Source organism: Podarcis filfolensis (genome assembly GCF_964270895.1).
Source record: "Podarcis filfolensis genome assembly, chromosome: 14".
NCBI lineage: Eukaryota > Metazoa > Chordata > Lepidosauria > Squamata > Lacertidae > Podarcis > Podarcis filfolensis.
Window position 1 is genome coordinate 51,809,038 of NC_139616.1, and position 24,144 is coordinate 51,833,181.

Genomic DNA, 24,144 nt, shown 5'->3' on the forward strand with positions numbered 1-24,144 from the left:
GGCGCCACCGGCAGAGTTGCCACCTTATTATTATTATTATTATTATTATTATTATTATTATTATACATTTTTATTGGTTTTTTTACATATCATTTTCAACAATCATTCAACATAACTCCTTAGCTTATACAATATTTTAGACTTCCATCAACAGTCTCTGATGATTTTCCGTTCATCATTACTTATTCTACATTTCTTAATTTCTCTATTACTCTTAATTATCATTAACTACCGGTAATAGTTCTCCTCATAGTCTTTCTTGCAATTTCAAATAATCCTCCTTACAGAACTTATTGCAGTCCTACTAGCGTAATCTGATCATTACAGTTGCTTTTCAAATAATCCGTAAATTTACTCCAGTCTTCTGAGAATCCCTGGTCCCGCAGGTTTCGAATCCTTTCTGTTAATTTATCCAGTTCTGCATAGTCCATGAATTTCATCCGCCATTCTTCTATCGTTGGTAATTCTTCTTGCTTCCGTTTTTGTGCCAATAATATTCTTGCTGCCGTCACTGCATATAAAAACAACTTACAGTCCTGTCTATTAATATCATCTCCTACAATGCCAAGTAAAAATGCTTCTGGTTTCTTAATAAATGTAAATTTCAACATCTTTTTCACCTCATTATGTATCATTTCCCAGAGGTTTCCCACTTTTTTACATTCCCACCCTCTGCTCCTGTGCTTTTAACAGCCGGGCGTGCAGGCGCCGCTTCACCCCGTCCCCGCTGCCTGCATTGCCGGGGCTGGACTAGATGGCCTCTGGGTGCCCCTCCCAAGTCCGCACTTCCATGACTCCAGGTCCTCATACGGTGTGGGAGGGTGGACTCTCCTTCGCCGCCTGCCAGGGATGCTTTAGCCGCGGTTCCTGCGTCGAGGGGCTGGACTAGATGGCCACTGGGTGGCCCCTTCCTTCCAACTCGGCGGGGGTCCCGGCACTGCGCGCTCCTCCCGGCCGCCAGGGGCCGCCCTCGATCCCGGGGCGGCGCTCTAGGCCCCAAGGCCGCTACGGGGTCCGCTTCCGGTCGCGAAGGCGGAAGGGGCCTCTCCATCCGGCCCGGCTCGTCTCTATGGTGCCCTCCTTCCCCGGAGCCGCCGGATCATCTCGCCCTTGGAGGGAGGAGGGAAGGAGGGAGGGAGAGGCATGGTGAGTCGGGGGGGGGCGGAGAGGGGGGAGGGGGGTGCGGGAGCCCCTCGCCCGCCCCCCCTCGGGAAAGGGACCCAGGCGTCCGAGCAGTGCGCCCCCCCCCGCTCAGCCCCACACGGAGGGGACCCTCGTGGCCTCCCCAGGTCCCTCCGGCCTCCCTGGCCCCGCCCTCTCCCTCGGAGCCCCAGGAAGGGACCCAGGCGTCCGGGGCTCCCTTTGCCCTCCCCCCCCCCCCGCCGCCTACATTTTGCTTCTGTCAATTCCATTTGCTTCCCGTTGCCCAGAGAGAGACTTGGCGCCTCTCGAGTCTCTGGACCCCGGGGTCGCGGGTTCGAGCCCCACGTGGGGCGGAAATGTGGCAGGGGCTGGACTGGATGACCCCCGGGGCCCCTTCCAGCTCCACGGCCCTGAGGTTGTGTGATGTGCGTGCAGCGTGAGCTCACCTGCCTCCTTCGCCCTCTGTCCCCCCTTTCTTCCCCACCTCCCTGGCAAGGGCTGAGCAAAGTCTCCAGCCTCTGGGGCCTCCTCTCCCCGCCACCCCGTGCCCAGGGCCTCTTCTTCTGGAGCCCACCCCCACCCTAAGGACCCCCCCCCACAGAGAGAGCTTCAGGTCCCCATTAAGCGCCCCCCTCCCGCAGCTTACCGGCATCCCCCTTCGGGGTTGGGGTGGGCCTTGCGCTGCAGAGAGGCTTTGCGTGGAGGGGCTCAGTGGCCTTTGCCCTCCAAGCACCGAAGGGGGCTGGTTCCCAAGGGCAGGAGCAACCTGGTCAAGTGAGCGACACAGCAACAGAGCATGAAGGGGTGGCAGCTGCCTGGCGAATGCCCTGACCCTGGTGACTCTTCCCTTGGCAGGCCAAGTACCTGGCGCAGATCGTCCTCGTGGGGGTGCAGGTGGTGGGCAGAGCCTTTGCCCGGGCGCTGCGGCAGGAGTTCGCAGGTGAGTGTGTTAACGGAGAAATCTGAGGGCTCCCTTGGACAAAAAAGCAAGGGCACCAGCCAGGAATACCAGAGCAAAACAGCAGCCAGGAGGCTTGGTCTTGATTGAAGACTGTGGCGACAGGACTCCCACCTGCCACCAGGTGGAACAAGATGGAAGCCCTGAACAAAAGAGCCCCCAAACATTTATTAGCTGCTAATCCCCATGTTACAGTCCCTCAAACTACATCACGGTTACATCATGAAAGGGGAGGTCTGGTGGCAGGAATCTGAGCATCCTGGACCCTGCCCCATGGTTCCCCTTGCCCTCCACCAAACACCCATCAAGTGGAACAAAAGAGATATTTACATTTCCCTGTTTCCCAGCCAAGTGAATCCCACCCTTTTGCCTTCATCTGGGTTTGTTATTTCTGGAACGGCTACCTGTCTGGCACTCAGGTATCAGGATGCCAGGGATTATCACTCAGGCAGAGGGGCTGCTGAGGAGCTGAGCTTACATGTCTGTATGAATTTCTGAAGTTTTCCCAGTGAGCCAGTGCATAGATACATTTATCAGTGAATTGTTACGTTTGGTATTGTGCAGCAAATAGATAGGAAGAAACTGTGATGAAGTGTTTTGTGGGGACAAATCACAAAAGTCACAAAAGTGATTGTGCTGATTTTGGTAGTGGGCTGCATGTGCATGATATCTGCTGGAGGGGCAACACCCCAACCTATACATAAATTCCTGCAACAAGTGCCATGTGGTTGCCCCTTCTCTGCCGTGCTTCTTGTGGGGGGGGGAGACGCTGTGGGCTGCCTCTTTTGCTCCCACGGCCTCCCCACGCTTCGTTGACCTGGCGCAATGTGGCCCGTGGCTTTCTCGGGGGGGGGGGGGCAGGTAGCTGTCACTGAAGTCTACAAGTTCTGGGCCGGCCAACGCCAGCCTTGTGACCCTGGGCTGGGCGGCTCCCAAGGACAGCCCAGCTGGCAAGGCCACCCTGAGCCCGTTTGCGTCATGAGCACTGCCAGCCCCGCTGTCCAGAGTGGGGGAACCGAGAGGGGTAACCGAGGCCCTCTTTCCAAGCAGCCAGCCAAGCAGCGGCAGACGCGCGAGGGCGCTCAGGGCCTCAGTCGGAAGCAGCCTCCAGCATCTCTGGCCTCAGCCTGCAGGAGGCCCAGCAGATCCTCAACGTCTGCAAGCTCAACCCAGAGGACATTCAGAAGGTAAATACCAACTTTTCAGGCTTGTTGGGGAGAGTTCAAGGCTCATTCCTTGGTGACTGAGACCCACAATTCTGCTTTCAAAGCTTTTGTATAGAGATACAGGAAACTGTTCTACTGCAATGTGCTCTATCTAGGGCTGCCTTTGAAGGTGACCCGGGAACTACAATTAATCCACAATGTGGCAGCAAGACTGGTGACTGGGAATGGCCGCCAGGACCATATAACACCAGTCCTGAAAGACCTACATTGGTTCCTAGTACGTTTCCGAGCACAATTCTAAGTGTTGGTGCTGACCTTGAAAGCCCTAAATGGCCTCAGCCCAGTAGACCTGAAGGAGCGTCTCCACCCCCATCGTTCTGCCTGGACACTGAGGTTCAACTCCGAGGGCCTTCTGGCCGTTCCCTCCCTGCGAGAAGCCAAGCTACAGGGAACCAGGCAGAGGGACTTCTCGGTGGTGGTGCCCGCCCTGTGGAACGCCCTCCTAGCAGATGTCAAGGAAATAAACAACTATCTGACTTTTAGAAGACATCTGAAGGCAGCCCTGTTTAGGGAAGTTTTTGATGTTTGATTGCTTTATTATTATTATTATTAATAATAATATTCTGTTTGGAGCTGCCTTGAGTGGCTGGGGAAACCCAGACAGATGGGCAGGGTATGAAGAAATAATAATAATAATAATAATAATAATAATAATAATAATAATAATAATAAAATTTATTTATACCCCACCCTCCCCAGCCAAGACCGGGCTTAGGTCGAATAATAATAATAATAATAATAATAATAATAATAATAATTATTATTATTATTATTATTATTATTATTATTATTTATACCAAGTCAGATCATTGGTGCACCGAGCTCAGAGTCAGTAGAGCATGAGACTGATTTTAATCTCAGGGTTGGCGGGTTTTAGCACCACATTGAGCAGAACGATTCCTGCATCGCAAGGGGGTCGGCTCCCAGCTCTACAATTCTATGAATCTGTCCCCCTGACAGGCCACAGCGGCTCTCCAGGATTTCAGGCCGGAGTCTCTCCCAGCCTGACCTGGAGATGCCAGTGAGATTGAACCAGGGACCTTGCAGCCTTCCCCCATGTGGGCGTTCATGTTCCTTTGGGTCCCCCGGTCCCCGTGGAGACCTCACAAGGCACACCAGGAAGCAGTATTTCTCATAGGGCGAGAACCTAGTGGCTGATCCCAAAGCTGAGTCTCTTCACCACTGAGCCATGCAGCCTTCCTGCAGATGTTGCTTGTTTATTCCTTGAATTTATATGCCAGCATTTTTATTCCAAGGAGCTAGAGGTGGCCTGCATGGTCCCCCCCCCCCAATTTAATCCTCGCATCAACCCTGTGAGGTGGGTTGGGCTGAGAGGCAGTAGCTTGGCCCAAAGGAGGCTTCCGTGGCCCAAACGGGGATTTGAACCATGGTCTCCCAGGTCCCTGCCTGACACTCTTAAGCCCTACTCCATCCCTGGCCAGGATGGCTGCAACTGATGGGAGCCCGAGTCCAGCAACATCAAGAAGGGCTGTGGATCAGTGGAACTCCCTGCCACAAGTCACCCCCATGCCTTAGGTAGCTTCAAAAGGTATTAATTAAAACTCACAGAGGAGGAAATGGCCCCCTGTGCTTATTAGCCGTGACAGTTAAATGGTACCTCCACCTGCAGAGACCAGGGGGTGGAGTGCATGGCGGGGGCAGGGGGTCTTGTTTGTGGGCTCTCCGGAGGCCTCTGGCCAGCCAGCGAGGGGAGCAGAACGCTGGCCCTTTCCTTCCGATCCAGCCGGGCTGCTCTCCTACTACTCTTGGTCCACTGGTTTTCCCAGATCATGGGAGGGACGGGGCAATTAATCGTGCCGCTGGGCAGTTTGGTCATGCGCGTATTGTTTGCTTTTCCTTGGCAGAACTACGAGCATTTATTCAAGGTGAACGACAAATCCGTGGGGGGTTCTTTCTACCTGCAGTCCAAGGTGAGTTGGGGAGGTGAAACTGTGCTTGTGCCCCCCCCCAGGAAGCCACAGAAAACTGCTCATTCCCCTCACACTTAGAAATTTGTATATATACATATATTTCTATTAATGATTATTATTTTTAATGATTGTGATTTCCCCCTATGTTTTTAGCTGTTCTTGTTCTATCTGTAAGCTGCCATGAGTCCCTGTCAGGGATTATTATCATCTATAATAATACAATAAAATTGTGCTTTCAGGGCTGGCAGTCCCTTAGGTGGAAGGGATGCAATTAAGAGGCTTTCCTCCCTTTCTTGTAGCTTATTGGCAAGCTGAGAATCATTTTCAGAGATCCAAACTTACCCAAAATACATAAAATGCAATGTGTCCCAAGTGTCAACCTGAGTGACCTCTGCCCTGTGCCCACCTCCTTCTGGGCAAGCCCCCTCATTTCCTTGGGGTTCCCAGAGATCAAAGAGGCCCCAAAGCCGAGATTTCCTCCTCCACCCCTGCCCCCCTTTTCCTTGCTTGCTCCTGAGCTGTTTTCAGAGCCCTCTGGCGGATGCCCTTGGCACAGCCGCTGCCCTCGCCCTCTGTGTGTGTTGGCCTCCTGCCGTCTTTTTGGAGCAGCAGCAGCAGCAGCTACTGAGTGCCAAGTCTGTGCCCTGCAGGTGGTGAGAGCCAAGGAGCGCCTGGACGAAGAGCTGCGGATCCAGTCGCAGCAACGGCGAGAACAAGACGCAGAGCGCAAGCCAGACACGTAGCAGAGCCTTCTCCCACCGGCCTCCCCCTCTAAAGTATAGCTAGCCAATAAATTGCCCTTCTGTAGCTTGCTGCTCTCGGCCTCGCAGTCTGTTGCCAGGGGGTGACTGGGGGAGAGCGCAGAATGCGGCACCAGGATGGGACCCACGGCAGGGGCTGGAGCCTCCCTCCTTCCCAGGAGTGCCTTCTTTGGCCAAGCAAGAAACCTGCAATCTGCTTCCCAAAGCTTTCAGAGAGGCATTTGCCCAGACAGCTTGTTGCTCTGTGAGCAGCAGCCCAGCCTGTGGACTGACTGCAGTCATCACCCAGCTGCCAAGTCAGGGGGCCCCAAACTAAGGCCCGGGGGACTCTTTTATCCGGCCTGCGGCAGCCCCCGCCACCCGCTCTTGCCGGCGTGGCGCTGCACTGCGCGGCTGCCCACTTCCGGGTTGGAGGAGCACCAGAAATAGCTGGTGCACATGCGCAAGCGTTATTTGCACATGCGCAAGCGTTATTTCCAGTGCACATCCAGGTCGGAGGAGCCCACGCACATGCACACAAGCTATTTCCGGTGCTCCTCCGACCCGGAAGTGTCAAATATGCTCCAACATTAAACGCCAGCTGTTTTGGACAACAGTTCCCATCATCCCTGACCACTTGTGCTGCTAGCCACAGATGATGGGAATTGTAGTCCCACAACTGCCGGAGACCCACGTTTGGGAAACCCTGGTGTGTGTACAGACGTATATTTCGGTGTGGTTCCCATCCTCCTGCCCCACCCTCCCCAGGAGACAGACAGGAGGCAGCGCCGGGCAAAGTGTCAAGATCCACTTTTATTATTTCCGTCATAGTAGCCATCCTCTTGTCGCAGAGGCCTGGGTCGTAGCTTATCTCTTCCTGTCGTCAACTACGCTAACAGTGATGGAGGCAAGAGGGGCGGGGCGAAATCCAACAGAAACTACAATCGAAAGGCACTTAGAAACGGCTTAAAATACTGGCGGCCTGGAGTGAGCGACAACAGACGACGGGGAAGGAAACGGACACGTTCACCGGCTCGCAGGCCTGGTCAGTCAGCAAGGCGTGCTGGGTCAGGATCAGGCCCCAGGGCACGTGGGGCTCTGTGCATGTCCGGCCCTGTGATCAGCCTTCTTCCACTGCGTGGCTGGGAGGCCAGCTCCCCTCGGCTGAGCGGCAGTGCGTGGTCCCAGGCGCCCCGGGCAGCGCTAGGGGGGCCTGGTGTGGGGCCTCCCCCCTGCCAGCACCTGCAGGGGGGGGTGTCAGAAGAAGGGGCAGCAGCAGGCTCAGGGAGCCTACCTGTGTGGAAGCCCAGAGCAGGGGTCCCGCTGAAACAGCGGCATGGAGAGAGGTATGTGGGGACCCCCTTGTACGGGGAGACTGGAGCGAAAAGCAGAGGGACCCCTCCAAATTGGGGAGGGCAGTCGAGGTGAAGCGGGCTCCTTCAGCAAAGAAACGGGCGCTTGGGGGGAGAAGCAGGGGGCCTTCCTGCTGCTGCTGGGACGGGCGGCAAGGGTCCCCCCCATCAGAAACCAAGATGCACAAACAAGAATAAGTGTGGCTTATTCAGGGGGCCGGAGCAGCGCCCCATTTGCAGTGGGTCCCTCCAGCCTCTACAGAAGACCCCCTTCTGGCCCTTTGAGCCAGGCCCCTGCCCCAGCCTCAGCCAATGGGTGTGACTGGCGACCCTCAGGTCTTGCTCCTATTGGCTCTTTTGCCAATAGGACAGGTTTGTGCTGCTAATATTGGCCCCATCCCACTGCCAGACCCAATTGGGGACTGCTTGGCCTCCTGCCCCCCCCCAAAGCAGGTATATTGTCTGAGCAATCCTTACAACAGCCCTGTTGGGTGGGACAGTTTGATGACAGACCCATTCTGCAGGTGGAGACAGGGGCATTAAAGAACTGGGCAGCCTTTGCTGGAGGTGAGATGCAGTCTCCATCTCTCCTGGCCTCTGCTCCTCTCCCCTGCATTGGTGCCTGGACGTGGGGGGGGTCCTGTTCCTCAGATCTTGGGATGGGTGCCTGGCCTTCCCAACCCCTCCTGTCTCCAAGGGAGGGAGGGGGCTCCCTGGACCCCTTGCCTTGGGGGCAAGCTGTGCCTCCAGAGGGCTTTTCCTGGAAGATGCACAGACCAGCCAACCTCCCTGCTCCTTCTGGACCCCATCTATCAACACGGATCTTGGCCAGAGGAAACTGATGGGAGAGGTGTCCTTGCCTGCTGGGGAGCTTGTGGGGGGGGGGGCTCTCGGGTGGAAGAAGAACCAAGGAAGGCTTGTCAGCTGCTGTCCCCACGCAAGGCCATCTCAGGCCGGGAGATTTGCAGGTCAGCTTTGAAACATCCGGAACGGCTAATAGGGGGAAGTGAATATTTCAGTTCCTCCACGTCAGTTGGGGGGGGGGGAGGCAGAAGAAGGGCTGGTGAGCAGCACAGCCGTTGGGTGTGCCTTGTCAGTCGGGGGGTTGGGGGGCTGAGCCAGGAAAAGGCCTGGCTGCTTTTGTTCAGTAAGAGAGATGGAGGGCAGCCCCTCTAATCTCAGCTGAGGGGGGCTCTCCTTCCCTGAACAGCAGCCAAGTGCTGGAAGCGGAAGACCCCCGAGCCAACAGGCACAGAGGGGAGGCCAGTAGACTGGGGGTGTGGAGGGGGTGGCAGCAGAGAAGCCAGCATGTCGGGGGTCGCTAAGAGGCGCTCTGGACGTACAGAGAGAGAAAGAGCCAGCGTCCTCCTTTTCTGTATGCAGAGAGGGCAAAGGCCCTGGACCCGCTGCAGGGACCCCAAAGGGTCCTCTAGACCAACCCCGCGATGCCTGTGTGGAGGTAGCTGGGGGGCAGAAGGGGGGTCACGGCTGCTGCTCAGGGAAATGCTGCTTATTGCTTTGTTCAGGAGAGCCAGGCTCCTCCGTCGTGGGTGTCCAGGAAGCTGAGGGGATTGGCCAGCCCCAGCAGCCATAGCGGGGTGGGGGGGAGAGATGGGGTGTGTGTGTGTCTGGTGGGTGGGTGGGGAAGAGAGGGGGGCACCTTTCGGCGCAGGCCAGAAGCTCTTCCAGGGCTGCCTGGGGTCCTCTGCTGGCCACGGCCGGTCCCAGATTCCCCCCACCCCATCCATAGTGTGGGTCGCCACCCCCCTTCAGTTCACCACGGCCTGCTTCAGCAACACGGAGCCTGTGGGGATCACCACCCAACCGGGGGGCAGGCCGTCCGAGCTGCCCGCTGAGTTCATGCCGGTGGAGAGGTCTAGGGCACCCCCCGCAGGCAGCAGCGAGAGGCCCTCCGCACCCCCCCGGCCCCTCTCAGTCCTCCCGCTGGCTTCCTTGCAGCTCTGCGGCGGCCCCTGCCCGCCCCCGCCGCCTTTGCCGGGCCGCGCCACGCTCCTCTCGGGCAGGGCCTTGGTGGAGGCGGCCCCCGCCAGCAAGGAGACGACGGGCAGCCCCAGGCTGCTGGCAGCGAAGGGTGAGGCGAGGAGGGGGTTCTTGGCCAGGTTGAGGGGCGCCAGGACGGGGCTGTGGAGGCCGGCCAGCCCCCCGCAGGCCAGGGCGCTGAGGTCCAGTGGGGCGGGGGCCAGCGGGAGGGGCAGGCCGTGGCTGCCGAAGAGGGCGGCGGGGTTGGGGATGATGATCTGCGCCCCGTTGAGGTAAGGCACGTCCGCGGGGGCCGCCAGGGAGGGCTTGGGGGCCGGCTGCAGCTGCAGCAGCTCCTGCTGCTCGTGCGAGATGAAGTGGCCGTGCGCCTTGATGTGCTTGCGCAGGGAGCTGGGGTCTGTGTAGCGCTTGTGGCAGCCGGGCATCTTGCAGTAGTAGGGCTTGTCCACGTAGTGCGTGCGGGTGTGCTTGAAGCGGTCGCTCGAGTTGGAGTAGCGCTTGCTGCAGCCTTCGTAGGGGCAGATGTAGGGCTTCTCGCCTGCGGGGGGAGGAAGGGACGCATGGAATAGTAAGGGAAAGGCTTCCTTGAAACCAGCAATCGAAATTTGCACCTGCTGTCGGCCTCTTGAGAACAACTGAAGGTGCCAGGATGGAGCCTGGCGAGGCCATCGTTTTGTGCCCCCTTCATCCTTCAGTAGAACACAAAGAGCTGGCCCAGAAGGCACTCTAAACTAGAGCTTTCCAAACTGTGTGTCGTGACATGTTAGTGTGTTGGTTGCAGTGTTTCGGTGTGTCACACTAACACTCCTCACACTCCTCCCAGGGCTGGAAAGGGGTTTAACCTCCAGTTTTCTAGTACAGTCAAACCTCAGGTGTCAAACATAATCCGTTCCAGAAGCCCGTTCAACTTCCGAGACGCAACTTATTGTACTCATCTATTTGGGTTCCAAAAAAAGCATTTACTTCCAGGTTTTCGGCGTTCGGGAGCCAAAACATTCCAAAACGGAGCTGTTCAAGAACCAAGGTTTGACTGTAAAACTGAATTGCTGCGTCGCGAAATGATGCACGTCTGTAAAGCGTGTCATCAACATTGAAAGTCTGGAAAGCTCTGCTCCAAACTGTGGCACACTCCAAAGTATAGATGGCAGACTCTAGTTGACAGCCACCAGCATCTCAGATTCCCCCAAGGAAAGCGGGCAGGGAGACTTGGAAGTCAGAGGTTTAGGAACATAATTCTGCATTGCAGGAGGCTGGGCTAGATGGGGGTCCCGCCCCATGCCTCACTTCTAGGATTCTATAGGAACATGAGAGTAGGGCTTTTCTCCCAGTGGCCACCCAGGTGCCTGTGGGAAGCCAGCAATCAGGATTGGAGCACGAGAGCAACTCTCCCCTCCTGTGGTTTCCAGCAACTGATATTCAGAAGCATAGTTGCTGCAGCTAATAGTCTTCCATAGCCCTCTCCTCCTCCGTGAACTTTCCCAATCTTCCTGGAAAGCTTTGTCATCCGTCTGCCCCCTGCAAGGCAGCTGCTCTGCTCAGAAGGGACACCTGGACTCTGCCCGAGAGGCTTGCAAAAGTGCGCCCACCTCCCTGGCCTCAAGACTCACCTGTGTGGGAGCGGTTGTGGATCTTCAGGTTTTCCAGCCGAGAGAAGCTCTTGTTGCAGGTGGGACAGCGGTGGGGCTTTTCATTGGTGTGTGTGCGGATGTGGATCAGCATCTTGTACCTGGGGAGGGAAGGAAGGAGCCCGTCAAGATGGGGGGAGGAGGAGGAGAGCAGAGACTTCTTCCCAGAGTGCTTTCAACAGGGGCAAAGAATCTGCGGCTGCCATGGTCACCCCGACTGTTGGCACTGCAGAGTGCTGGGGTGAGTCCAGAGCCAAACAAGGAGGGGAGGTGCCCCAGGCTCCCCACCCCCTGCTTGGCCACTCCCGAGGCTCCGTGTCCCTCCCCACAGCCAGGGGGCTGCCGGGGGGAAGAGAGAGAGAGCGTCCTCTAAGCAGGAGCCCCCAAACCAAGGCGGCTTCCTCCATTCTTTGGAAAGTTCCCAAAGGCTGTCCTGGAGGGAAGGGGCACCGCTGGCAGCAGCCTGGCCCTGGGGATCCACCACCCAAGAACCACAGGGCTAATAAAGGGCTTTCCACCCCCAGGCCCATGCCAACCAAAATGGTCAGCCTGACTTGCAAGTTCTCCCAAAGTCTCAAAGGGGAGCCTTGTGCTCTGTGCAAGCCAAGCGAATTTGGGGAGCTCAAACACAAGGCATTTTGCTGCCCCTCCTCTTCTGAGCCACGGGTAGCCAACGTGGTGCCCATCCGAGGCGTTGCCACCCTGCAGCTCGCACCCACGGCCAGCAGTGCCAGAAGCTGCCTGGATGTCTGCTCAGCACAGCTCGGCGGGAAATGCTGCTCTCCTCTCGCTCCTCCGCTTGGTCCCTGGGAAGCCTGCAGGCCCCTTGAGGGAGGGTCAGGGGTCTCTCCCATTCCCCAGATGCCTGGGCAGTGAGCAGTTGGCTTACCTGGCATTGAAGCCCCTTCCGTGGCGAGCGCAGCCCTCCCAGTGGCAGCAGTAGCCGGCGTCCTTCTCGGGCTTCACGTGGAAGTCGTTGACGTGGTCCACGAGGTCTTGCAGCAGGTCGAAGGGCTGGTTGCACTGGAGAAGGAAGAAGCAGAGGAGGGAGGGGCTTCAGCCTCAGCAGAGACCAGCAGGGCCCTGGAGGGAGAGGGGCCCCCACCCCAAAGGCACGGCTCACCTTTGACCACCGGCACACCAGCTGCTTCTGCAGGGGCATCTCTGGGGAGAGGCGCTTCTCTTTGGGGGCCCCCAGGAAGGCTGAGGCAGGCAGGTGCAAGCCACCCCCCGAGCTGAGGGGCAGGAAGAACTGGAAGGAGCTCCGGAGGCCATCGATGTAGCGCAGGGACTGGAGGTCCTGGGGGGACGAGAAAGAAACAGAAAGGTCCCCTGCATTTTTCTGGCAATGCAGAGGGCTTGATGGTCTGGCTCACAAAGCCTGGGAATGCTGGGATGGCAGTCAGTGGATTGAGGAGGAATCTTGACAAGACAGAAGTACTGTTTGGGGGACAGGGGGCGGGCAGGTGTGGAGGACTCCCTGGTCCTGAATGGGGTAACTGTGCCCCTGAAGGACCAGGTGTGCAGCCTGGGAGTCATTTTGGACTCACAGCTGTCCATGGATGTGCAGGTCAATTATGTGTCCAGGGCAGCTGTCTACCAGCTCCATTTGGTACGCAGGATGAGACCCTACCTGCCCACAGACTGTCTCACCAGAGTGGTGCATGCTCTAGTTATCTCCCACTTGGACTACTGCCATGCACTCTGCGTGGAGATACCTTTGAAGGTGACCCGGAAACTACAACTAATCCAGAATGCAGCAGCTAGACTGGTGACTGGGAGAGGCTGCGAAGACCATAGAATGCTGGTCCTTTAAAGACCTACATTGGCTCCTAGTACATTTCTGAGCACAATTCAAAGTATTGGTGCTGACCTTGAAAGCCCTAAATGGCCTCGGTCCAGTATACCTGAAGGAGCCCTACTGAAGGAGCGTCTCCACCCCCATCATTCTGCCCGGACACTGGGGTCCAGCTCTGAGGGCCTTCTGGCGGTTCCCTCCCTGCGAGAAGTGAGGTTACAGGGAACCAGGCAGAGGGCCTTCTTGGTGGTGGTGACTGCCCTCCCATCAGATGTCAAGGAAATAAACAACTATCTGAATTTTAGAAGACTTCTGAAGGCAGCCCTGTTTAGGGCAGTTTTTAATGTTTGATGTTTTACTGTGCTTGATGTTTTAATTGGTTGGAAGCTGCCCAGAGTGGCTGGGGAAACCCAGTCAGATGGGTGGCATATAAATATTCAAATATAACAACTATTACTTTACGTGACAGGTTGCAGGTTCCTATTTTGGCGAGGAATGGCAAAGGTGGGCAAGGCAGGAGGCTCCCCCTCCCCATCTATTCCCCCATCTGCCACTTGAGAGGATGCCCACCCACCCCTGCAGGAGACCCATAGAACTGCAGAGTTGGACGGGACCCCATGGGTCATCTAGCCCAACCCCCTGTCCTCCCAGCTCAGCCAGAGTCTGGCTTCCTCTCAGTGGGCTGGAGTTCCGCATGGTCTGGTCCTTGAGAGTTGCCTTGTCTCCCATTCAGCTGCCTCACTGGGTTGCTGCCAGGGAAGGTGCCAGAGCATTTTTGCCACTCGGCTGCCACCCACATAATAATTAACTAATAAATAAATAAATAAATAAATAAATAAATAAATAATAATAATAATAATAATAATTTTTATTTATACCCCGCCCTCCCCAGCCTAGACTAGGCTCAGGGCAGCTAACACCCAATATAAAAACAGATTGATTGACATACAACTTAAAAACAAGATTAAAATACATTAAAACATTAAAATACAGCCTCATTTCAACGGAAACTCAAATCAAAAACTTTTGGGGATGAAAACGTCAAGTCTTCACCAAGGTGGTCCTACATGGGCCAGAATAAGGGACACATCTCTTGCGCAGGACCCTGGGGCACAGCAACCTCCTCTGCCCCCAGCAACTCACCCGCAGGGCGGAGGAGCTCACCAACTCCCCGCCGCTCTGCCTGTCGGGGGAGAGCGAGGCGCGGCCCCCGCCGGGGGAGTCCAAGCCGGGAGGAGGAGGAGGAGAGAGGCTCAGGTCGATGGTGGGGGTGGAGGAGAAGCGGGTGTCCCTCTTGTCGTGGCATTTGGGGTGCAACTGGAGGCCTGCAAAGGAGGGGGGGAGATGCAATGAAGACGCTCCAACCTACATCTCCCCTGCCCCGCCCCAGTTCCACGACTCCAGCAGAGCCTCCCTTCGCATCTGCCCCCCACCCACCCAGCCCACCCCTCGGCCACTCACCGTCGAGTGGGGAATGAGGCGAGTCGGGGCTGCTGTCCTCCCGGATCCGGAAGTCCTGGCGGAAGGATCGGGGCCTGGAGCCGCCCAGGGTCTGGTCGCTCTTGGCTTGTGCCGCCTGGAGCTTGGAGATGCTCAGCTTGAGGTCCAGCGGCTCGTCGAGGGAATGCATGGCGAGTGGCCAGGGAGGGGGCCACTCTTGTCAATTGGGGAGGGGGGAGGAGGATGCTTCGAGGGGCTCCTCAACCTGGTATATCAGAGAGAGAGAGGGTGGGGTAAGGAAAAGGAGGGGACATTTTACCATATGTGGTGGGATTGTAATGAAATTTTTAAAAATTGGGAAATGATATACAATGAATTGAAGAAAATGTTCCATCTAACATTTGCTAAGAAACCTGAAGCATTTCTGTTAGGGACTGTAGGGAAAGACCTGCCAAGGAAGTTGAAGAATATCTTCATGTCTGCAACAATGGCAGCGAGAGTCTTAATAGCACAAGGAGGGAAGACTGAGGAAACCCCGACCAAAGAACTATGGCAAGAGAAACCGATGGACTATGCAGAACTGGCAAAATTGACACACAAATCACGGGACAAGGATAACTGTGACTTTAAAGATGAATGAGAACCTTTTACAAAGTATTTAAAGAAGCAACAAAGTGAACTTTGAATAAACACTCACAAACTCTTTGTTTATAATAACTAGTCAGATAAATTAAGGATTTATACCGTTTTGTAGCATGCAGAGAATAGCATCTATAGATAAACCAGAGATTGGAACTGAGGGAAGTCTGGGGGGCGTTGTTTTATGGGGGTGGGGCGGGGGGAAAACTGATGCTATATTGTAAGCTAATATGTTGTATTTAAATTCCTAATAAAAATATTTTTAAAAAGAGAGAGAGATAGAGGCTGGAGCAGTTGCACCAATCTGGATCAGGCCCCAGCCCCACCCTGCGCCAGCAGTTGCACTACAGGACGTTCCCGCTGGGCATCAGGAAAGGAAATATGCCAATTGGACTCTCAGTGGAGGTTTTTAAAGCCCATTATGTGGGAGAAAAGCAATGACAAACCTAGACAGTATCTTAAAAAGCAGAGACATCACCTTGCCAACAAAGGTCCGTATAGTAAAAGCCATGGTTTTCCCAGTAGTGATGTATGGAAGTGAGAGCTGGACCATAAAGAAGGCTGATGGCTGAAGAATGGATGCTTTTGAATTCTGGTGCTGGAGGAGACTCTTGAGAGTCCCATGGACTGCGAGAAGATCAAACCTGTCCATTCTGAAGGAAATCAGCCCTGAGTGCTCACTGGAAGGACAGATCCTGAAGCTGAGGCTCCAAGACTTTGGCCACCTCATGAGAAGAGAAGACTCCCTGGGAAAGACCCTGATGCTGGGAAAGATGGAGGGCACAAGGAGAAGGGGATGACAGAGGACGAGATGGTGGGACAGTGTTCTCGAAGCTACAAACATGAGTTTGACCAAACTGCGGGAGGCAGTGGAGGACAGAAGTGCCTGGCGTGCTCTGGTCCAGGGGGTCACGAAGAGTCGGACACGACTAAACAACAACAATGTGGGTTTGTGGCTCCCCAGAACTGGCCAGCAGGGGGCAGCAGCTGCTCCAGCAAGGGCTGGCAGAGGGCATTGATCACAGGGCTCCCCACCACCAGCAGAGAACAAAGTCGCTCTGCCCCTCCCCTCGAGGCTGGCAGATCAAAGAGTCACAAGGGAGGCTGCCTCCCTTGTCTTGCTCTGGGCCCCAAACTTCGCTTCTTCCTTCCCTCCCAGGTCTTTAAAAAATGTCTGCACAAAGACCTTGGCACAACCGGAGTGTTTCTGCCCCATGCGGGCACCGGGAGATGTGATGGGTGCCTCCTTCGGGTCTGGAGACCTCCTGCCAGCTGCTCACCTGGGCAGGGCGGGGGGGGGGCCTCTCACTCCAGATCCTGCCTGGGACTTTCAGCAGACACAGCCAGAGCCCATCCCCACTGGTAACCAGCCAGGCAAATTGTTTACTGGTGAGGCAAGGCTGGGGGGGGGGGGAGTCTTTCTCTCCCATCCAATTTCCCTGTAACACTTCATCCACTCACACTTGCCATCTCTTGCCATCAATATCCATTTCAATTAGAACCACAGGTTTCAAATTAAGTAAGAAATGCTACTTTCATGGGTGACTGGCAATGTGTGATTTGGGACTGCGGCAATTTTTAACCTCGCCGTTTTCATCACAGTAGGACTTGTATAGCACTTATTTGGGAAAGTGTATCATTACACATGTGCAGAGTGCCACTATCTCCTCCTGGGGGGGATCAATTATTTTTTGGAAAATTGGGGGGGATTGAAAAATTGGGAAACACATTTTACAGCCCAATTTTTATGTGGTTCCCTGCCCCCCAACAGGCCTTCACCTCTGTAGCCGCAGTTATGCTTTTGGGCTGGGTGGTGCAGAGGATATTGACAGAAATACCCCCTCTGTAAATTCATGGGAGTGTAAATTGTATGTGGGGCAGAAAAGAGTGTAGAAATTGGGGGGGGGGTCTTTTTTATAAAAAATGCTTGACATTCTTATTGAGAGGAATGTGGCCCAGTAGCCCTGGTGGAAGACTACTGCTTCATAAAGGCAAGTTATTTCCATTCAATTGAGGCTCCAATAAACACCCCAATTCCACAAAATCACATTCATGCCATTTATCAATTAATCAAGGGCAAATAATCTGAGTTAGAAATAACGGAGTTGCCTTCAACATGGTGCTCAGGTAAATGCTCTGTGGGGTTAGGGTGCTCTCCCTCCTTCTTGCACCCCCTAAATCTGTGCTTGTGGGTCTCCCATTGAGGCACCCCATTGGCCGCTGGCCTCATCCCTCTGGCAGGTTCTCCCCTTGTCCTTCACCTGTGCTGGCTCTCCAGGTGTGGTTGGGCGGCAGCTCCCATCAGCTCTACCAAGGGCCAGAGATTAGGCCCCACACCTGGGAGTGGGAGTCATGTTGGCTCTCCCTGCTTTGAAGGGGAGGGGGCTGCCTAAGGCCCGGATGTTGTTAGACACCAACAACCATCATCTTCATCACCATCTGACTCCCTGGGAGTCCAAACCCGGGAGGTCCACACGTGCCTCCATCCCTGGCTTAGTCCAGATGCTTCTACTGACCCTTGTCCAGGAGACCTTCCTCACTGGGGACACAGGCCAAAACCCATCTGGGATGCTGATGGGGGGCATCGCACCCCACTTTCCGTTGCTGCTGCCTCCTCTTTTAGCAAGCATGGAGGCTGCTCTGAAGGTCCCAGGAGCAGAATCTCCGAGTACATGGGTGGAAAGGGGGGCTTCGGGGTGGGATTTGTTTATGAGTCCTGGCAGTCAAGGGTGGGGGGCGTCTGCCTGCCAGTTCCCCTGCCCTCCGTAGGCATCGGGGCCCCAATTCCACAGAAGTCACCAGCCCTCCTGCCTTCTCCAGCAACTTGGAGAGAGGGAGGCGCTTTTGGGGGACATCCACCCAGGGGGGAAAGGGAGGGAAGTAGCGGGCGGCGGCAAGAAGGAAGTCGCCCTCCAGGATTTGTCGGGCCCCGCTCCGCCCGTTCCTTGCCCGACGGCACAACCGGAGGAGAGGGAAGACTCAGCTCGGGCTGTTTGCTCAAGACCTGGCGCGACGCATCTTCCTCGCAGCTCCGGGAACAAACTGAGCCCACGTCCAGGCCCCCCGCCCCGTCCAGAAGCCCCGCCTCGCGGGGAGTTGGGTCAAGGCACTCTGCGTATGCTCAGGGGCGCCCGCCTGCCTCGTCTTTTCCCTCCCGGAGGCACCGGGCCGCGGGGTCCCCACGCCCTGCGTGACCCCGAGCTGCCTCTGCCTCGACGGGGACTCCCGCCAGGCTCGCTGGCCCGGCTGCCAAGTGCCCTGCGACGGGCTGGGCAGGGCTGCGGCTCGGTCTGTTTTCCTTCGGCTCCGGCCCCGCCTGCCTTCCCAGGCAGCCCGGGAACGCCCGGCCCCTGCCGCTGCCAAGAGCGCATGGATGGAGGCGCAGGACGCGACGGGGCGCGCGGGCGGCGAGCGCAAGGAAGCCAAAGCGGCCACCGGAGGGTCGCTGGGGGTGGCGGGGCCGGGAGCCGGAGCCTTCCCCTCTCCGGCAAGCTCCAGGTGGCACCTGCTCCCTGCCCCCCCCCCCGGCTGGCGGAGGCCTCCTCCTGCCCTCCCTGCCTGGTTGGCACCGGGCCACGGCAGGCGGCAGCGGCTCAGACGCGCAGGAATGCGGCAGCGCCTCCCGCGGAGCCGGGGCACGGGGGGGGGGGCAGGCCCAGGCAGGAGCCCCCGTCGGGCCGACGCCTGGAGGCAGAGGGGCCCCGACGGCCTCGGTATGCGGGGGCTGCCCACCCGCGCGCTGGGAGGTCCGAGGCGGCTGCATGAAAGCGCATCCTGCCCCCCCCCCCGGACTGTCCACCCTCGAAACAAAAGCGCCGTCGGCGGCGGAGTCGGCACACTTCTGGGCTGAGACGTTATATTTATTATTATTATTATTATTATTATTATTATTATTATTATTATTATTATTATTATTATTATTAATTATATATACCGCCCTATTCCCTGGGTGTTTCAGAGCGGTTCACAAAACAAAATCAAAATATAAAACCACAAAAGACATAATCAAAATTAAAGCAACAGAATAACTCCCCCCCTCCCAAGACACCACACTTTAAAATGGCACAGAATCTCAGACTTGTGATGGAAAATACCCCAGAGGGTCATTTAGTCAAACTCCACTATTATATGATTCTATGAACTCCCTGCTGTGAAGGAATGTCAGCTCAAGGGTCCCTGACAGGTGGGCATCCAACCTCTGCTTAATAATAATAATAATAATAATAATAATAATAATAATAATAATTTTATTTATACCATGCCCTCCCCGGCCAGAGCCAGGCTCAGGGCAGCTAACACCAATAAAATCACAGTAAAAACATAAGGGGGGGGACAATTTAAAATGCAATCTTAAATTTAGCCTCATTTTACAAACCACCAAGGAAGGAGAGGTCATCAGCTTCTGACATGAGAGAATCCTAGAATCGTAGCTGGAAGGGTTCTCCAAGAGTCATCTAGTCCACCCCCTGCAATGCGGGAATTTAAACTAAAGCATCCATGACAGATGGCCATCCCACCTCTGCATCAAAACCTCCAGGGAGGAGATGGACCCTTGCTCTGAGGCTGAGCTCTTCTGCCAGCTGCCACCAGCCCAGCTGAACTGAAGGAGTGCAAGTTGCCCTCCCAACACCCTCCATGGGGTTCTGCAGATGGGAAGCACCTTGGGGCAGGGACCCTCCCTCTGGGCTCACCCCGCCAGCGCCCAGGAGCTGCCAGGTCAGTATGGGCCGGGTTCAAGTATATAAAGCTCTTAACAGCTTGGGACCAGTCTACCCTGCTAGATCACCTTAACCAATAGATGGCCACTAGACTGTTTTGATTGGCAGAATTGGCTACAGGTGCCACGTACCAGTTTCACAATTGTAACAACCCCTTCACTTGGTGTGGAGGTACCTGAACTTTGGAACTCCCTGCTGACTGATATGCTGTACCATTTTCAGCACCAGCTAAAAACATTGTTTAGATAAGCCCGGGTGTTTAGAAATGCTAGTGTGAATTTTAATCTGATTTTTAGTAGATTTCAAAGTATTTTTTTTTAAAAAAACAACAACCCACAACTTTATTGTTTTATGTAAACTTTATGAAATGAATAAATAAAACGTAGCAAAACTAGTTTCCCCATTTCAGGAACCAAGAGGACAAAAACTTTAAAAAAGAATGGGAGAAGTTTATAATTTACTAGGAGACCACTGTAAGCAGATGAAAACATTAGCAGGATTTTAATTTCACTTGTAATGTAACGAACATTATGGATTAATATGGAGGGATATAAAATATAGAGTATGCAATAATATGCAGCTGAAAATGTTGACAATAGGACCCACAGAGTCTCGAGATTCAGAGAATTCTCTATACACGGATATGTATTTATAAATTTATATCTGTAAAATCAAATAAAAAAGATTTCAAAAAACAAACACACTTATTTTCCCTGCGTTTTCCCTGTACTGGTCTTACGTTTTAAATTTCTTGTCTCATGCTGCTTTATAATACAACTTTACTCCTTTCCCACGGCGTTTGTGTCCTTGAGGAGGGCTGTGTCAAAGGAGGAGGCCAGAGGCAAATTCATGATTTGATATAAAAACAGGAGGGGCCTGGTGCCCTCAGCCCCCAACCAGGGCTTGGGGCCAGAAGGCGGGGGATGCCAACCAAGAGGCCCTCCAGCTTCTTGTGGTGGGGCTCATCTGGGACAGCAGAGGAAGGCTGCAAAGCCAGGCAGCCAGGCTCTGGTCACATCCACAGCCGTAGGGGACCTTGGGGTCTCAAAGGTCAGCAGCACCTTGCGCAACGCCAAAATTAGGTGCTCTCCGCTGCTCATGTTCTGTTCTAATCCATAGTTGTGGCATCCCCTCCGTACCCAGTCCTGCTCCCCTAAATCTGCTTAAATTCGAGGCTAAAGAAAAGAGGAGACTGAGGGAGCCCTGAGAGCCACTTCCAAATATCTGAAGATGGAGCAAGCTTGTTTTCTCCTGCTCGAGGGTAGGACTTGAACCAGTGGCTTCAAGTGAAAAGGGAGGAGGTTCCGACTAAGCATCAGGAAAGCGTTTCTGAAAAGCGAGAGCCGCTTGACAAGGAAGCAGACTCCCTTAGGCAGGCGTAGGCAAACTCCGGCCCACCAGATGTTTTGGGACTACAACTCCCATCATCACTAGCTAACAGGACCAGTGGTCAGGGATGATGGGAATTGTAGTCTCAAAACATCTGGAGGGCCAGAGTTTGCCTATGCCTGCCCTTAGGAGACGGTGGACTCTCCTTCCTGGGAGGTTTCTAAGCAGAGCTGGGATGGCCATCTGTCATGGATGCTTTAGCTGAGATTCCTGCATTGGAGGGGGTTGGACTGGATGCCCTTGGGGGGTCCCTTCCAACTTGATTCTATTATTCTAGTCTGAAGGCTTAAAGCAGTACTACACCACTTTGTCAGTAAGGAAGAGTGCTGGGAACTAAAGGGGTGGTGGTGTAAACTGTATCTCCATGCGATCTGTCCCCTTAGCAAACTACAGTTCCCAGCATTCTCCCCGACTGTTAGAGCAGCGCAACGGGAGGTGTGGATGTCGTCCCAGGAGGGCCCCTCCCTCCCCCTGCTCCCCACCCGAGAGAGGGGCCTGCTGGGGACTCTGCCTGGAAGGAGCAGCTGGCAGGAGGCAGCTCTGGCTGGCTGGGGCCAAGCCTGGTGGCGCCCCTCCCAGCCGGAAGAGGCCTTTCCTCTCCCTCCCTCCCCGCCATGTGTCAGCTGGAAGGGTCCCACAGCTGCAACAGGAATCCATTAGAAAGGAGGCGAGGGCGGAAGCGGGTGGGGAGCTGCTGCTGCAGCAGGGAGAGGGGGGGCCCCCTCCCTCCCCAAAGGCTGCTCCACTTCCCTGCTTAATTGCATGCAGCCAAGGGAGGGAGGCAGGATCCTGCAGGCTCTCCTTGGCAGAGGCCCAGGCGCTGCAGGCCCTATAGGAAGACACCCCCCCAGGGTGCCCCTTGCTGACCCCTCCTGGAAGCAGGCTGGGGGGCAGCAAGGCTGTGCCTGAAATAAGAAGGGGTCCCGAGGGCAGGGAGGACCCTGTCTGGCTCCTTGGCTTTCCCCCCAAGAGCGGAGAATTGGAGCCTCACCTCTTCCAAAGAGAGGTCAGAGCTCCGCTGGCCACAGGAAGCCTCTGGGACCCTCTCCTTCGGCCAGAGTTACTTATTTATTTGATACGGGGACATTTCTCCTCCTCAGCCTCTCTCTCGAAAACGCCCCAGGGCAGCTCTGGCCAGAAAAAACAAGCTGGAGTGAAAACAATTCCTCTACACAGAGGGAGAGAGGGAGAGCCTGTGCAGCTCAGCTTCCCTTGTTACATAAAGCAGCAAAGCAGATGCGGAGGCATCCCACCAGCCACACCTGGGTCTGCGTCCCACCAGGTCCTACTCAGAGGAGATGCAGTGAAATGGATGAAGCCCCGTTGGCCCGTCCCTTGGCCTCAGGCGCTGGGAGAAGCAGCCACCGTTGCTGAAAGAGGCCACTTAGCCATTGATTTATATATTATCGCATTTATAGCCCACCTCCAAGGATACAATCAAAGAATTGTCCGAAGGGACCCCAAGGATCATCTAGTCCAACCCACTGCAATGTAGGGATATGCAGCTGTCCCGTATGGAGATAGCAGCAATAAAACTGGCAGCACCTTTGCAAAGCTAAGCAGGGTCAGGTATGGTTTCAGACTGGATGGGAGACGGACTGTTGAGTTCCCTGCATCACCGGGGGTTGGACTAAATGGCCCCTGGGGTTCCTTCTAACACTAACATTCGAGGATTCAGAAAACCTACAATCTTGGCCTCATGAGCACCATGTTTTAACCAGCTGAGCTATCCAGGAGCTCAAATATCCCCCTCCTCACCTAATCCCCACAAAAGCCCCAGGGAGGCAGGTTAGTCTGAGAGAGGCAGTGACTGCCCCCACCCAGGTCAGCCCCGGTGAGCTTCATGACTGATGGGGAGATTCAAACCCTAGTCTCTCCCAGGTCCTAGTCCGACACTCCAACCACTACACCACACTCCCCTTGCCTAGCCCTGCCCTTCCCCATCACAAACCCCACTACACCCGACAGCAGGAACTACAACTAATCCAGAATGCGGCAGCTAGACTGGTGACTGGGGGCAGCCGCCAAGACCACACAACACCGGCATTGAAAGACCTACACTGGCTCCCAGTACATTTCCGAGCACAATTCAAAGTGTTGGTGTTGACCTTTAAAGCCCTAAACAGCCTCGGCCCAGTATCCCTGAAGGAGCGTCTCCACCCCCATCGTTCTGCCCGGACACTGAGGTCCAGCTCCAAGGGCCTTCTGGCGGTTCCCTCTCTGTGAGAAGCCAAGTTGCAGGGAAACAGGCAGAGGGCCTTCTTGGTGGTGGCGCCTGCCCTGTGAAATGCCCTCCCATCAGATGTCAAGGAAATCAACAACTATCTGACTTTTAGAAGACATCTGAAGGCAGCCCTGTTTAGGGAAGCTTTTAATGTTTAATAGATTATTGCATTTTAATATTATGTTGAAACCGCCCAGAGTGGCTGGGAAAACCCAGCCAGATGGGCGGGGTATAAATAATATATTATTATTATTATTATTATTATTATTATTATTATTATTATTATTATAGCAGAAGCCCCTCCAGGAGGCTTTGCTCAGACGGCCTCCTGGGCCTGTCCCCGCGCTCACTCCTTAGCTCAGGAGCCAGTTCCTCCTTGAGAACCAGGCCCACCCAGCCCCCTCCACTTACTCCCCAATATCTCCCCCCACCACAATTCAAAGGGATTGTGGCCTGTGCCCCACACAGGAGGGGAACAAAGTTCAGCTGGGGATCAAGCCCTTAGTGGGCCTCCCCTCACTTCCCCCTCCCCAGAAGAGCCAAGCGAGGGGGGAGAGACTCCCACAGCTGTCAGGTCACCAGGGGGTCTTCGAATGCCCCCCCATTTCCACAAGGCTGTTTGCTGGGGAAGGAAAGCTGGCAGCCCCAGAGGCTCTCAGAGGTGCCCTTACCGGATCATTCCCCCATTGCAAGAGGGAGGACAGAGAGGGAGGGTTCAGGGCAGCAAAGAAACGTAGACAGGTTTGCAAGAGGGACCCACATCTGCCTCTGATTCTGGGGCCAGGCAGGAGCTGGGCGGAGGGGGGCGTCTGGCCCACCCTGGCAGAGCCTTGCAGAGTCTCTCAGGAATGAGCCAGGGTGCAGCTGCCACCGAGGTGCGAAGCAAGCCCCGAGTCTCCCAGCCCCCCCCCCCCACCAAAAGCCAGTGGATTCCTGAGCTGCTCCAGGGAGCCAGCTGGG

General features: G+C 55.2%; 2 protein-coding genes across 2 annotated transcripts in view; one reads left to right on the plus strand and one right to left on the minus strand.

Moving 5' to 3' along the window:
• Positions 1–1,010: 1,010 nt before the first annotated feature.
• PAM16 (presequence translocase associated motor 16) lies at positions 1,011–6,065 on the plus strand. The gene is made up of 5 exons (XM_083585963.1): positions 1,011–1,146; positions 1,999–2,083; positions 3,152–3,288; positions 5,193–5,258; positions 5,909–6,065. Exons 1-5 carry the CDS (start codon positions 1,144–1,146, stop codon positions 5,999–6,001), a joined length of 384 nt encoding a protein of 127 aa, XP_083442089.1. The 5' UTR covers positions 1,011–1,143; the 3' UTR covers positions 6,002–6,065.
• A 726-nt stretch (positions 6,066–6,791) lies between these two features.
• Positions 6,792–24,144, minus strand: part of GLIS2 (GLIS family zinc finger 2) — a 28,546-nt gene continuing 11,193 nt past the window's right edge. The window contains exons 2-7 of the mRNA XM_083585756.1: positions 14,236–14,479; positions 13,918–14,099; positions 12,100–12,276; positions 11,866–11,999; positions 10,959–11,077; positions 6,792–9,889 (exon numbers count right to left, since the gene is read on the minus strand). Coding sequence (XP_083441882.1) covers positions 9,120–9,889; positions 10,959–11,077; positions 11,866–11,999; positions 12,100–12,276; positions 13,918–14,099; positions 14,236–14,404 — 1,551 coding nt within the window. The 5' untranslated portion in view covers positions 14,405–14,479 and the 3' untranslated portion in view covers positions 6,792–9,119. The remainder of the gene's footprint in view (positions 9,890–10,958; positions 11,078–11,865; positions 12,000–12,099; positions 12,277–13,917; positions 14,100–14,235; positions 14,480–24,144) is intronic.

Coding starts and splice junctions, on each gene's coding strand:
- PAM16 (XM_083585963.1), top strand. Junction 2,084..3,151: donor GCTGCGGCAGGAGTTCGCAG/GTGAGTGTGTTA, acceptor CTTTCCAAGCAG/CCAGCCAAGCAGCGGCAGAC. Junction 3,289..5,192: donor ACCCAGAGGACATTCAGAAG/GTAAATACCAAC, acceptor TTTCCTTGGCAG/AACTACGAGCATTTATTCAA.